General features: G+C 35.6%; 1 protein-coding gene across 5 annotated transcripts in view; it reads left to right on the top strand.

Annotated features, from left to right (window-relative positions):
- Window positions 1-15,855, top strand: part of GRIA4 (glutamate ionotropic receptor AMPA type subunit 4) — a 399,918-nt gene that overhangs the window by 352,227 nt on the left and 31,836 nt on the right. For all 5 annotated transcript variants that reach the window (XM_037047736.1, XM_037047737.1, XM_037047739.1 and 2 more), the window contains 2 exons: window positions 1,566-1,764; window positions 7,758-8,005. In XM_037047736.1, coding sequence (XP_036903631.1) covers window positions 1,566-1,764; window positions 7,758-8,005 — 447 coding nt within the window. The remainder of the gene's footprint in view (window positions 1-1,565; window positions 1,765-7,757; window positions 8,006-15,855) is intronic.

Raw genomic sequence — 15,855 nt, 5'->3', positions numbered from 1 at the left:
ATACCGTATTAGTCTCACTCTCTGGGGACTCATTGCTCAATTTCTTTGGATGCCACTAAGACATCTTTTTGGTTTGCCAAAACTGCAGCCAATATCCTATTGCAGAAAAACATATCAATTTTGCCAATAGAAAAAGTAGATGAAGAGAGGAAAACTGAGGATTAAATCTAAATAGTGACTTTTATTAGCATTGAAAATATATGGGTTCTTTTTTAAAAGAAGTGTATAGGTTCTCATAAAAAGACAATTTAGCCACAGTACAGTTTGTGTTCCTTAGGAACCAGGGAAACTATAAATGTACTTAAATTTCAACATGAAAATAAATCAATAACTCTCAATTAATGAATTGAAAAAAATCAAAGGAAATTGAGTAATGATTTTTAAAGCCAGAATTAAGGAAACACTAAGTTAGAACCAAGGTGCCACTTACCTCATAATGGTTAGGATGAGAGCATTTTCAAGCTAGAAATACCATGGAAAACATGATATTTGTCTTTACATTTTAAAAATGTTTAAATACAATTTGTCACAGGAATTTAAAAATTTTGGCTGCTCCTGATTAGTAAAAGCAATTTTGACTCTGCCCTGAATTTTTCATTCATTCCTTTCTCACTTTCTCTCACACTCACAGTTACCCACACCTCCTTGATAGCCAGAGAAAGGGTCAAAAAAACCTTTGTTTTTTGAGATTAAGCATCAGTTTTTAATGTTGTTGTTACACATTAACAAAACACAAACTTTGGTCTCATGTAGGCAGTGACAGAGAGAATATTTTTATAGCAGTATGTAAAGATTCTTTAGGACATAACTCATCTTTCACTCCCATAAGAAACTGTACTTGAAAAATAATTAAATAAATTTTAAAAAATCAAAAAAAGGAAAAAATCTGATTATGTTGAAAAAAAATAAATAAAAATTTTAAAAAAGAAAAGGAAACAAAGAAAAGAAATGGGTTATCAATAAACCCACAAGGCTAATTGCTTTGAGAATAATCCTAGATCCGAATCCGGTCCAGCTCCACCTTGGCGTATGTCCTAAGGGCTCATACTGGCAGGGCTCTGACTTAAGATAAAAACAGAAAAGCATCTACCAGATTGTATCAAATCTAAGACCTCACCCACTCCTAAAATGTATTGCTATTTTATGTACCGCCAAGAGAAAAACAGTGCTGCCAATTAAGCCACAATACTGTGTTTCATCTCAACTGTAGGCTTCATTCTAATATCGGACATACTAAAATGTTAATAGGGAGGTAAAATGTTAATAGGGAGGAATTTAAGTAAGCATTCCTCTTCTGTACCTAAAGGAAAGGATTGAGTTCCACATTTCTGCCAATTAAACAACAAAAAATAAAAGGTTTTCATATTTTCAGTGGCATTTAAACATTTAATATAGCATAAGCAACATTAACATACACAGAAATACTAGAATCATTGTTGACTAAATAATCAGAAAATAAAATATTGCAAATGCTATTTTTAAGTATATGTGGTGAATTGATGGTATTTTTTCTTTCTCTATGTCGTTAGAGAAAGGAAAATGTGCATTATCTTATCCATGTTTAGATCCCTCTCAGGTCGAATTGTTGGAGGTGTTTGGTGGTTCTTTACGCTCATCATTATCTCATCTTATACGGCCAACCTCGCTGCCTTCCTGACTGTGGAGCGGATGGTCTCCCCCATAGAAAGTGCGGAAGACCTGGCCAAACAAACAGAAATTGCCTATGGAACATTGGATTCAGGGTCAACAAAAGAATTCTTCAGAGTAAGTTAAGGAAAAAACTAACAATGAAGTGTTCATAATTTTGAAATTCAGGCAATTTTGCCAATAATTGTATGATGGACTCTAGCCATTATAACTTTTGCAGACAGAGTAGTGATTGCTATGTTTAATACTAATACTTCTACATGGATTTTATGATGACTTTAATTTTCAAAAACTAACTGACTTATTCTCATTGCAAGAGGGGCCCTCTCTAAGGAAGAGTACCAACAAAAAGGTAATTAAAAAAAACTTTATAACATAATCTATCCAACAAAAAGATTCCACTGCTGGTAATGCCTTGATACTGCATCTGGCAAATTTGTACATTTATGTGTGCTTTGGGGCTAAGGGCCTAAAAATAAAATCAAGGCTTTTTAAAAAAGACTGCATTTAACTTCTATATGAGAAGTCCAAAACCTTAATTGGAGGTTATCCTCCCTATATGAAGTATGTAATTCTATAATCTCTTCTATAACAATTAATTTCCTTTTTAACTGTTAAAAGATTTTATTTATTCATTTTTAGAGAGAAGGGAAGGGAGGTAGAAAGGGAAGGAGAGACATCAATGCGTGGTTACCTTTCATGTGCCCCCTACTGGGGACCTGGCCTGCAACCCAGGCATGTGCCCTGACTGGGAATTGCACCAGCAACCCTTTGGTTTGCAGGCCAGCACTCAATCCACTGAAGTGGATTGAGCCACACCAGCCAGGTGAATTTCAAAGCAGTATATGTGCATTCTCACAAGATAATAGTGGTAAAAACTATTAAGTTCTGGACACCTGTGTAAGGCACTGTATAGAATTTTGTACTTATTTCTGTACTTTGGCAAATAAAATTGTTCAAATTGAAATAATTGCACTTTACATATGGATATGATCCCTTTGGCTTACCATTGGGATGGCAGGTATTTTGTTTTTGCTTTTATTTTTATAGTTGCTTATTTAATTATGAGCATGAATTTTTTAATCAATAATCTCTATTACTTTGGTTCTATGTAAATCCAGAGATACACACTTGGTAATGTCTCATCAATGATCTGAATTTATTTTGTGACATCAGTACTAAAAATTTAAAAAGGAGTCAGAGTGACATTTTTACAAATATATAGCTAGATAATGATGAAGACATTTTGTGTTACTTTCAATTGCTTAAAGAAGACAAGATACATTTTACTTATTTCCTAAGCTTTTGTGGAAAAATGATAGCCCTTTAAAGAAAGTTTCATGTTTACATACAGTACTTGAGAGATTACACTTTCGTTTTAAATGCATTTATTTATCCATTCATCTTAGGAATCAAATACAACAAAATGTCCCACTCCTTAAGCAAGCCTGAACTTCTGTGTACTAAAATTTCAGTAAGATAACTCTCTTTTAAAAAATGATTTGATTATAATATCCTTATATATTACAGAGAATGCTGATATAACATTTCCATATATTTCCATTTATGTTTACATAAATCTGAAAACGAATCACTCAAAAGCTCAGTCCAAACCATCACTGAGCATTGTTCTAAAAGGACACAAGACAGTAAGCAGTGTCCTTGTCAAAAGTGCCAAGTGCAGCTGGTAGAGACAACATAAAATGTATAAGCTAATTACAAAGTAGTTGTAGACTTTTCTAAAACTGTAAATAACAGTCATGACTACAAATTTCATTAACAACCTTCTGTGAATAGACATCACTGTGCAAAATGGTTTAACTCATTAAGTGCATCCCAGTCTACAAAGCTTAATACTGGAACCCTGCTGTTCTAACACCTTGTAGCGTAATCTCAGTACCGTGCTGAAAATTTGTAAATTGATCACTGCTTACACCCAAAGTAGGTAGATAAAATTCAATAAATTTGCCTAGAAACCATAATCTATACTCACCAAAGCAGAATACAAGCTCATCTATAACTTTCATTTTACTGAAAAAGTGATGACTGATATTCAAGTAAGCAAAACATGTATTTGTAGATTCACCATTTTGTCTTAAAAACATTTCAAAAACTGATTCCTTGAAAGCATTTTTAAAAAACTCACTGTAAAGCTCTTTGGCACGTAGCACAATGAAAATATGTTTACTAATTTTTACAGAGCTTTTAAAAAACTGCTCAAGTTCTAAAACCTGGTGGGAAAGGTAACAATATATTGATAAGAAATAGAAGAATAAAGATATTTGTTCCCTGGATTTACACAGATTTTCATGCAAGCTGCACACTCACTAGGCCCTGTGACTTTTCTCTCCCACCCCAGTTCACCTTTTAAACTGAAATAATTTTCTATGAACAGTATTTACTGTTGCAGGACAGTCTGAAACTTAATGAGACAAGAAATAATTTTCCCTTGCAGCACAGTTTCGGAATGTATAAATTTGAGCTCTGATAAAAACCTCATTCATTTTTTCCCTGTGTCCTTCCTTTCCCATAAATGATGACCTGGTTTAAATAAACCATGTGTCTAACAGGTTGAGGAAACAGAATGTGAAGGGTATTTTTGTACTTGTCAAAATGTTTTCTCATAGGAACACAGTAATGGTACATCTATCAGCCCCACTCAACTGCCTCAGGCAGTGACCTGTACTCTGTGCTTCAAAAAATGTCATAGTTATAATAACCAACTGTGAAAAGAATTAGGCCATGGGGGAAAATTCATCTGAACTCCACTGTTGCCTTGGTTTGGTTTCATTATGAAACTTGACAGGATCATGTTCAGTGCATCTTAGTTAAGCATAAACAAGAGGTACTTAAAGAAAGTTTCTACTTGTCATTTAATGGTAGTTTTGCTGTTTAGGTATTTTGATATTATTATACAGCTTATCTGAACACACGGATTTTCATTTCAGTGTAAATCTTATCCTGCATCTATTTCAGTCTCAGTAAAATTATGAATGCATAAATGAGATAGATTACTACCCCGGGTATTATAATATTATCAGATAGGGCATTGGTGAGCTCTTACTCGGTCTTGCTGCTTAGGCTACTAGAAACAGGAAATAATTTACTTGTTAACATAAATATCTACTATAATTAATGTCATTGTACATAATTTCTGTTAAAAGCAGAAATGGCAGAATGCCTAATTTAGAAGAAATTAAAAAGATAATACCTTTTTAACACTTGTTTCTAGTAATTAAATGGTGCTTTATATCAGAAAGCTTCCCATGCATTGAGTTTAACAATAAAGTTGAAACATATAAATCTGAGATTAATTTTCTAATGTCAAAAAAATGACTTATATTAAGATTACTTATTACCTTGAGTCTATTTACTTTCCAAACCTGATCTTTAAGTGAACAACACAGTTGAAATTTTTAGGAACTTAAAAGTTCCATTGTCATTATATTTATAAGCTTGCTGGGTCTGCAGAAATGGCCTTATTTTAGGCTGTCTTATCAAATTTATAAAGATTTGCTTGTCCTCACTCCTTAGCAAATACCCTCCTGAAGTCTCAGACAAGGTTAAGGGATGTTATTTCCAGCCCTGCACATCACCAGGTGAATGTGATCTTATCTAAGCCATGCTTTCATATCGGAATTTCTAAATATTAACGTGCTGATAAATCATGTAAATGTTTTTTCCAAAAATTGCTTTCATCTTCCCTGTATTTTTACTAGGAATCTATATTTTACCATTGTTATTAATACCTAAGGCCCACTAAGTTTAGCATTACCGCACTGTGGATTCCTCTTCCAGATATTAGGGTAATTAATTCAACTTCTTTTGAACTTAAGGAATATGCAACTCAATATATTTAAACAAATGCAGCAATAATATGTAGAAATGGACTTCAAAAATATCAATGCCCTAATTATTTCCTTTAATGTTATGCTTCATTCTATAGTTAAGTTATCTTCGTAATTACCAAGCTCTAAAAATACTTTTTTCAATTTTGCTATATTAGTTTCATTTAGCTACTCCCTGTTCCTTTAACAAGATACTGATTAGTAACTGAGAAATTTTCAAGTAACTAGTATGGTTTCAAAAAATATTTTTAAAACATTTCAATTAAAATAATGCCCACATTGATCTCATTTCTTTTGTTTTCAACAAAGCATATAATATGAAATATACAGTATATGTGCAACTCTATCTTTTGGGGTGAAACTCTCAAATTATAAATATTTTTAAGTCATTATATGCATAAAGGATATGTAGAAACAATTCCCTAAATGAAAATACCCCAAAATAAGTATTTAAGGCCAACCTATATCACGTGACCCAGAGAGTTTTTAATTTCCAGAGAATGAAACTTGTTGTACAATGGAAGAGTCAGTTCTTTAGGACAGAGCCCAATTATCAAAGCTGAAATGAAGAGGCCCGAGAACTCAGCCTCTGTAGTGGATCCCATTCTGAACCCAGACACTCCTCTACCCTGGACGCACACGGAATCTGCAACTGAATCGTAGGGGAGGCATGGAACTTCCCAATGGGAGGATTTCTGCAGCCAGAGGCAAACTGTCGTTACCCACAGACCTACTGCGGTCTCTATATCATGAGGAGTTTTTTCAAGTGTTAATGACATAAAACATTTCATAGGACACTGTAGGATGCCTATATCCCATCTCAATATTTATCACCATTTGACTGCCCATTAATATAAAGTATCTGGGGTTTTGGTGGGAAGGGTGTTCAATTAAGCACATCTATTATTTTAAGTTGCTTATTATATGGGTTTATTTACTTAATTTCTTTTTTATAAAGCCAAAACTACGAATATAACTTTCATTTGCTTCTCTCTTTGTCCACGGGAATGATTTGCTTTTGCCCTAAACTATGTGTTCCTCAGTTTTGCTACTCAGGAATGTGGGTTTTGAAGATCTGGTCCTTCAGCAGATCTGGCCCAGTCTGTTGAGTTTTATATTCTGGTAAACAAAAGAAGGTCAATGTAAATAAATGCACATTCTGACCAGGGTTCAGCCTCATGCATAGATTTAAGTCTGAATGAAGTCCTCATTGCTTTCTATCTGGAACCAGATGCAAAATTTCAGCATCTTGCTATTGGACAAACGCAGCTGCACGAGATAACAGTCTGCGTGTGACTAGTAATATCAGACATCAGACAGGGTCAACCACTTCTACCTGATCAAATGTATTCTTTGGGGACATTTGAATTCATTTGGATATATTTTCATGCTTAGAATGTCTATGTGGATGAAACAATTCTAAATCAATGCAGATAGCAGCAAACAGGTCTGGGTGAAGTAAATAGTGATGGTAATGCAGATAGAGCCCAAAATGTACAAAAATAAACAAAATTTTTGTCTAAAATCAGGGAGTCAGAATGACTAACTCTCCAAAATATAAAGTGGAAAAACAGGGATCATCTCTCTTTAAAGTTTAATGTATGTTCTATTTGGAGATTTTGTCAGGAAAAGTCTAAAAATGTTTTGGTAGACTGAGAGTTTGATTCTCGTGTTATGGATATTTGGTTTGTAAACTATAGTGATTTCTTCTCTTGTGCTCAATTACTGATTATATAGACTGCACTTTTTGTAAACATCTTATAAGAATGGCTTTCATTAAAACTCTGAGGCAGGAAGAAAGATAAACAATACAGTAAGTCTTATTTGTATTCAAATAAGTCTTACTGTATTCAAGTACAGTATCAAAAGGTATTTTACAAAGCTAAAATTAAATATTACTTGGTCCTTTTTTCAAGTTTCCACAAATGTAATACAAAATATGATTTTGAAATGTTCAATGCTCTTTATGGCTTTCTGCATTTATAAATAATAAGTTGTTCTTTAAGCAGTTGAGTAGAATAATTATCTTGACAAGAGGTATCACTTCTTCAAATATCACTTTTAAATGTCATTCAATGGTTTCCTTAAAGAGCTGTAAAGGGCTATTTTCTAATTACAAAATAGTAATAATGCTGTCATGCCAAAATGGAGTTAGAGGGCAATGGAAAGGTACTAAAAGGTTTTATTCTTATCTTAGTTCTGTTAATAATAACATGTTGTTCCCTTCTTTCCTGTATTTAATTTTATTTTAATTTCCTCCAGAGATCAAAAATAGCAGTGTATGAAAAGATGTGGACCTACATGCGATCCGCAGAGCCGTCAGTGTTCACTAGGACTACAGCTGAGGGAGTGGCGCGTGTCCGCAAGTCCAAGGGCAAATTTGCCTTTCTCCTGGAGTCCACTATGAATGAATACATTGAGCAGCGGAAGCCGTGTGACACGATGAAAGTGGGAGGAAATCTGGATTCGAAAGGCTATGGAGTAGCAACGCCCAAGGGTTCCTCATTAAGGTGGGTGGAATAGTATAACAATAGAACATGTGTTGTTATAGTATTCCACCTTCCCTGATGTCCCTGAGAGAATTATTTTGTTTTGTTTGTGAACATGGTATGTTTGTTTGTTTTGTTTTCCTCCATTTCATATTTTTGGTCAACAATCAGGTAATTTTTTCTATTGTAGAGTAATGATCATAGTTGACGTATATTTTTAAGGCCATATAAAAACCAAACTGGTTGAACACTAGCTGTTTCCAGTGGGCCTAAAATATGGGTAGCGTATGCTTCTATAGCTCATCAACTTTCTTTGGCCACTAAAACCCACACTCTCATTGTGTCAGTAATGATTCTACATTTTATCATTATTTTTTAAAATTATGCCTGCCTATTAGTTTTTGAGTGAGAAGACACCAACCTCTTCTCAGTAAACTCCCTTTTTTCCATTTCAATGTTTCATTTATTATGGCATCTTTATATTTCAGATTATCCTGAGGTTGTATTGGTGCTAACTCTGTAAACACATCTGTTTACAAATGCAATCACGATCAGAGGGAAAACTGGGCTCTGGTTTTATGGTGCTTACTCAAGTCACACTCTCGCCTGTTGCAAAGGGAGTATGGTATAAGTAAGATCTGTAAAATTAGACCCAATGGCAATCCAAAATTGTGCACACATAGACCCCTAAAAATGCTAGTCTTGAGCAAAGCATTACACATGTAGATAATCCACATGTGTTAAAAGTGAGACTTTCATTCTTACGGAAATGTTGGTGAAATCTGCCCTTTTCACCCTTTTGGTCCTGGACATAGAGAATCCACATGTTTGTGTCCAGGAGGCAGAATTCCTATTTTCCTTAAGCAATAAAGGCTGCTGTTGAATTACTGGGGTAAAGCCAGAGGCAAAGGCAGTGACTTACAAATCACTCTGGTCTCAGTGCTGCTCGGGAGAGACTCGTACAAAGCACAGATACAGATTCAAGAAGAAATCAGAATCTTTTCTAAAGGACTTAACCAAGAACCTGGTCTTGAAAAATGATGTCTCTGGTAAGCCTTTGACAAATGAAGGTAATGAGACCTGTATTATTGCCCAGCAGGAATGAAAGCAACATAAAAATTATATGATTGTTTTCATTGGTTTCAAAAGGAACTGCAATGCGTTTGGGATATCTGTTGGGTGGAGGAGGGGTTGAGACAGATATAAGAAACAAATGCTATTGCTGGCAAGGCTGCGCTAAGTCAGTATTTTGTGTTTGCAAGCTACACTGTAATGATTAGGGGTTTATGGTATGTTCAGAAGGAACGATGTTTAAAAGGACAGAACAAAATTAGCCAATGAAGAGAAATTTGGGTATGGACTTTGGCAATTCTGAAGTCAGGTTTATGTGACTGTCCCTCCCATATATTTGTGAGGAAATGTGCAGGGAGAAAGCCAAACTAATAAATTATCCATGACAGAATTCTACCCCCAAAGATTTCAACATTCAGAAACTGAAATTGACACCAGGATGTTTGGTCAAGATATACTCAGGATGAGGGTATATTCTGTGTGATGCAATGTGAAAACATATAAAGTCAGTTAGGCCAAATAGCAAATCAATATCTATTGAAACAGTAGTTATAAGAGCATCTTGGTATAAATAATTTGAGAGAAATAGGAGGGGAGAAAGCAATGGTGGTTGATAATGTAGATCAGTGTTCAGACTATTGATTACATTCACTGGATGTCGCTTTTGCTCTTAATTAATTCTCTGTGGATGTAGCTGCCTTGTCTTCTGTCTTGTGTCTACTGATAAAGTCAAGTTCCAGGGATTGAATTTGGCCCTCATACACGGGTGTGCCTGACTCGCATTGATGGCGAGAGTTCCCTCTTAAATGTGCCACTTTGTCAAATCCACACTACAGGGATTGTTTGGGGAGAAGCTGAAGGGCTTCATCTGTCTAAAACTGTATAATAATCAGCTATTGGCTTCCCCCTCTTTTCCTGTCCCTTCCCTGGATCTTGTTAATGAGGCCATTGTTAACCTCAGCTTCCTGGATGGAGGGTGTTTTTATGTGCTTTGTTTTATTCGTGCCACAATTTCCTGAGCAAGCTGGCCCCTGCATGCCAAAACCACAGTCATTTTGTCCATCTTTGAGAACATTGGAAGGACACTGAAGGCTTACCAGTGTTCACCTAACCTCCTCACTCCTCTGCCCTGTCCCAGCTAAGCAAGAAGTTCATTTAGCTTAAATTCTCATTCTTAATTGACTATGATGTGTCTGTTATGGTAAAGGCAAACTAATACAGAGATGGATTAATAGGCACCTTCTGATGTAGAAGCAAGTTCAAAACAATTACATTCATCAGAGCAGGACCCAAAAGGCACACATACCTGCTTCAAGTGTGCCTTTGAAACATTTTTGCCTCATTTTTCAGTAAAGATGAAGTCTGTTTTTCTTATAAGATATACCTTTTTTTAACCAGGTCTTTGAGTTAATAGTTATGGATATAGTGAGACTTGTGTGTTTCACTGTCATTAGTTGTGGTTTTCTCACAAACTCTGCTGTTTTGATTCATTAGGCTTTAAGAAAACATGAGGCTTTAAGAAAAGGGAAACAGTAATCTTTCCTCCTATATAAGCTTAACCAGAGAAGGCAGACAAATGACCAGCAGTCTTCTGTCCGTCCAGGGTGTTTTAAACTTCTAGACCTTGCTGTTTGGTCAAATGCTTCAGAAAATAGGAAGAGTGTGATAATATAATCAGGATAAAGTGCCAGGACTTCTGTTTTAATGCATTTTTTTAGAGCAAATGCAATCAGGATCATCACAGAGAGTATTCTGTAACTGGTTTAAAAATATGACAACAGTGACAGCCAGCACCATTCTTTATGACAGACAATGATATTCAGTGTTCTTTATTGTTCAAAGAGACTACTTTTCAAAGAGACTTTATTTCAGACTATCATGTTCCGGGCATATACGATGAAATGTTAAAACGATTGAGCTATCACTAGGAGCTCTCACAGGCAGTTAATACTGCACTATGTTTTATTGGATTTTGGCATAGGTTCTCCAGTTTTTAGGTGATAAAATGATGATAGGTATACTGATGCTGTTACACTTAGTATCTGTAGATTCTAATGTTGGAAAATGGAGGTACTTATCAGTAAATGTACAAACTATAAATATCAATGAGTGAAAGAACTTTCCAACTCTCCTTTCCATGTGTGCAATGTAACTTACACGACTGTCCATCTCTTTCCTTCCCGCCCCTTCTTCAACATTCATGACAATCTTTCTCTGGCTGAGAAATGTTTAAAGCTCGTTTTAGTATATATACATTAGATGGAATTGCAATGGAATATAAAGTTTAGAAGACAGAGGAAGCATGTTTATTTTGACTTTATCCTCAACCTTAGTACTATATACATATCTACCATACAATAGCATTTATTGCCCAATAAAGTTGCATACATTACTGTCAAAATACTATATTTACTTTATTACCTATATTATATTAGCTACTATACTCTCAACTTTACTATGCAATAAATAAAACTGATAGAAGTGGTTTAAAGCAAACCGTAATACAAATTTAGTATTTAGTTAATACAAATTTATTGACTACTAAATAGTTGTTACATGAGAATACCCTATTTAAAGGTATCCATGGTGTCTGGTATCTGTAAGTACATCCAGGAAAAATGCAATGGGTCATGTCTGAAGACTTCCCCTGGAACATTGTAAGGATTTGTGTACTTGACCCTAATATTTGAAGCAAGTTTATGAAAATTATCCTCCTATAATTCCCATTAAAATTTTGCCTTCTCTAAAGATGTTTGTGGGACAGTGTCTGAAATAAGACAAATGTTCTGTCACTGCCCCCCACCAAAAAAAAATAATGTTGCAAAAGAAAACAGTTCCAAAAGAACTTGATCAGTAGTTGATCTGGAAAAAATGAAGTCCCTGGGACCAGCTGATGCCCTTAGCAAGTTAGCAGGAACCCATGGCAACAGGAGCTGACCCTCTGAAGCCAGACACATCCTGCTCAGTTTATAACAGGTGAGTCAGAACCCCAAAGTAACAGCCTAACAGGGGAAGAAAGTTCCAACGATGAGAAGTAGAATCGCACATCTTTCCCTACACTTCTTCTTTTGGTATTTAACACAATCAGTGCCCTCACAGGACACTTGGTCCAAGTCCAGATCTGTATCAAGCTAAGTAGAGTGCTCTGTAGGAAATGGACTTTGGAGAATTTGTTAGGGCAGATGCATTAAACATACTATTCAAGTTCATGTATGAAAAATATACCCTAAGGAACCACTTTCCCATGTGAAATTTGTAGGCGTGTTTAGTCATCATTTCAGGTGTACATGGAAGGTTTAGAAAAAAGAGGTTTTCTGGATCCCATATGTGAGAATAAAGCTGTAGTCTATTTTTGGTGTTAGTGACAAATTAGCTATTAATACTTAATGTAGACACTAAACAAACTAAATTACCTAGTTTTAAAAATGACTTAATATTACTGAACAGCATTTGGCCTCAAAGTGAATAAACTTATAACTTGTTTCTAGAAACAAGTTGCAGGTGATTTGTACACATTTTTTTATTTTAACTATTATGGATAGAGATATTTTAGCTCATGAGCATCCTTCATTTTTTGGTTCCTTATTAAAAGATGCTACAGATAACTTACTTTTCGTGATCCCATTATGTTTTGGAATGTAGTCTACTGGACTAAGGATTAGAAAACACATACAACACAGAATTAGTTGCACCTCTCCACGTACACACACAAAAATACACACAATTCTCATGGTTGGGATATGCTGAAACACATACCCCGTTTACTATTAGAGATGCTGATGTTTACTGTGGATACTAAGTATTTTGCATTCACAGACTGAGGTGTTCCGTAGTAAGGGTATCCGTGCTGCATGTGTACCAGGAGAAAAGAAGCCCCTCTGGAATCAGAGAACTTCCCCCTTCCCTTTCTAGATTTTGAGTACAATAGGAAACACAATTTCCAGTGCCACTTGAAATTCCAGGTTTTCATTAAGCTCTTCCTTGCAATTAAAAGATAATTGAAATTACAGTTCCCCATGAAAAGGGGAAAAATGCACTTTTCTGCATTTCTTTAAGATTCACCAGGCATTTTACATTTTTTGCCTTTCTTGCTAAGTAGAAAAAAAAAATAGCTGATGTGATTTCCCTTCACTCATCTGCCAGTTCATTCAACGGATAGTTTCTGAGTTGCAACTACACATTCACCAGGTAGTTTTTAAGTTGTTCAGTCTGGGTGTGCTCTAGGGTACTGGGGGTAACAACACAGCTGGGAAGTTTCTGAATTCAATATTCCCCTCTGTGTAACTTCTTACCATTAGGTTTAGAAGTTGTATTATAATAACTTGACTAGGAAACTGGGTAAATTTGGGCCATTTTAGCTTTTACTACTTCAAAGAGAATTAAATTTAACAAGAGAAAACTGCTACACAAGAAGTTTAATAGTTTAAGCTCTCACAAACTGATTTGATGATGGATCTAAGACAAGATACCAATTCTGACTGTTCTAAGAAAAGCCAGAATGCCAGGCTGTTATTATTTAGTTCCACTAACTTCCTTATAAACAAATTCTATAAAGATAAATATTTAGGATATAGATATTTTCCAAAAAAATCTATATCCTAAACAATTCAAATTCATTCAGTGTCATCCTGTAACTAATGTGAATGCAAACCTGTAACCAACAAGCCAAGCAGTTTTGATCTATACACACCAGGCAGACTTAGGGAATGTAAAGGTGTATCTAAGGCCAAAGTTCATAATCTGATATATAACAAATGTATTGCAGATGATCTTATGTCTACACTAGTAGTGTATTTAAGAGTTTTCTCCTGGTACACGTCTGGTAGCTAGACAGGTTCCGTATTGTGTCACTCATCTTTAAGGTTCAGTTCATTATAAGGAAAGGTCTTCAGAAGCAATTCCAGTGCTAAGGGTCAGGTTAAAAGGAGACACAAAGGAACAGCCTAGCAAGTGCACAAAGGTTCTGTGTGTTTGGATCCCCCTCTCTGGGTTGGTGGGTGGAAGCCCAAATGTGGGTTCTAGAACTGAAGCTAAAAACACCAGGGCTTGAAAGGAAACTCACCACCCTGCCAAGGCCCTGGCAATGCTGAAATCTAGAAAGAGGCACAACTAAGATACTATAGTAAGAAGATGAAGCCCAGGTATTCAAAGCAAAATTACTGGAAGAACCTCCATAGCAAAAGGACTGGCTGCAGGGGAAGAGCTGGAAGAGAAATTTGTGGAACTGGGAATCCTGGAACTAGGAAAACAGCAAGAGCAGCGGGTTAGTGTGCCTGGAGCTGCTGCTTCTGTTTTTATACTGAACCTGATAATTTGGGATGAGACATCTGCATAAAGTCTCAGCAGTGGGGCAAGCAGTTGACAGCAGAGAAATTATCCATATGGGGCTTTCAGTGTACCCAACGCTACCTGGCAAGCATGAGTTAACAGGGAGTGACAGCATAAAAAGCCTTCACTTTCATGACAGGATAGGACACTGAGACAATTTTGTGATGTCACTGTGATAGTATATTTAAATCAAAGGCAAAGAGTTAATTTATGCATGGAGCTCATGTGTGGAGGAAAGAATCCAATGTAGGTTCAAATATATCTGACAAACCTGATATTCCTTTTCTATCAGGTTTGTCTCCATTTCCTCATATTCAGCATTCTCAGGACCAATATTTAAATTCTCCCCCCCAAAATGTTGTTCTGCTGTGCTTAATGTAGCTTTTGATGGTAGCTATAAAGATGTTCTTTTGCCCCATCAATACTCAATTAATAGATGAAATGTGTCAGACTAATTTTCTTTCCTATAAGACTTTAGGCTCTAGGACCATGACTTCTATAGACAGTAAATGCCCTTGAACTTGACAACTATAAACTTGCCTGTATTAAACTTAGGGTAGCGTTAATTTGTCCTCAGAAGAGCAGCATAGTCAAACAATCAGGGTTTTGTTTGGTTTGGTTTTCGGTTTTTTTGGTTGTTGTTTTTACTTTTTTGTGCATTGTTTGTGTAAGATCTTATTCACTAGATTTACCTTCATAATGGAAAGGACACTAGGAAAAATTATAAGCTGCTAGGCCTCAGCACAGGCTGCAGAGCTGTTAACATTCTCAGAGAGATCGTAACTCTTACTATGCCCATTTCTGTAGGAGCAAAAAGAGGAGCATGATAATCATGCAGAGTAGCTTCTTACCCCTTATTGTCTCAGGGCCCTCTTAGCTGAGAGTGTGGAGGTAGTGTGGGGAGAGACTGCAGACAAGAAGGAAGAGAGGGGATTTTTCCACTTGTAATAGTTAGTTTTATAAAGAATATTTTAGAAAATACACACCGAGAAGACTTTGGACAGAGTGTGATAATCAGTTACCATAAAACTCCAAAATACCTATAATAAAATACTACAAAGCTCATTCTATTATGGAGCTGTAATATACTCCTCAATGCAGAATTCTATACAATGCTGCTTTAATGCAGCTTTATAATAATAATAAACATCTGCTTAAGTACATCATATGTAAATAATGGTTTTCCATAAAAATGAAAATGTATCCATTTCTTTTAGCATAGTGTATGAGAACCCACTCATCCAGAACTCTAGAAATTGTTAGATTCCTTTTGTTTCTAGAGATAATATCAGCCAGGATGGGCTGGTTTATTACTCATATTTAAGAAAAGGAAAATAAAGTCACTTGGCAGTCACTTGTAATAAGCTAGAAAAATAGTAAAGACCCTGGTTTAGAATTATAGTTTATTTTACTTTAGCCAGGAATAAGAAACTATAGCTCATCTATTTTAATTGTCCCCCACCAACTCAGTC

The sequence above is a fragment of the Sturnira hondurensis genome, unplaced genomic scaffold (genome assembly GCF_014824575.4).
Source record: "Sturnira hondurensis isolate 20B ecotype Veracruz unplaced genomic scaffold, ASM1482457v3 Scaffold0006213, whole genome shotgun sequence".
NCBI lineage: Eukaryota > Metazoa > Chordata > Mammalia > Chiroptera > Phyllostomidae > Sturnira > Sturnira hondurensis.
Note: the sequence above shows the minus strand (reverse complement) of the source record. Positions and strands in the feature narration are given on the sequence as shown.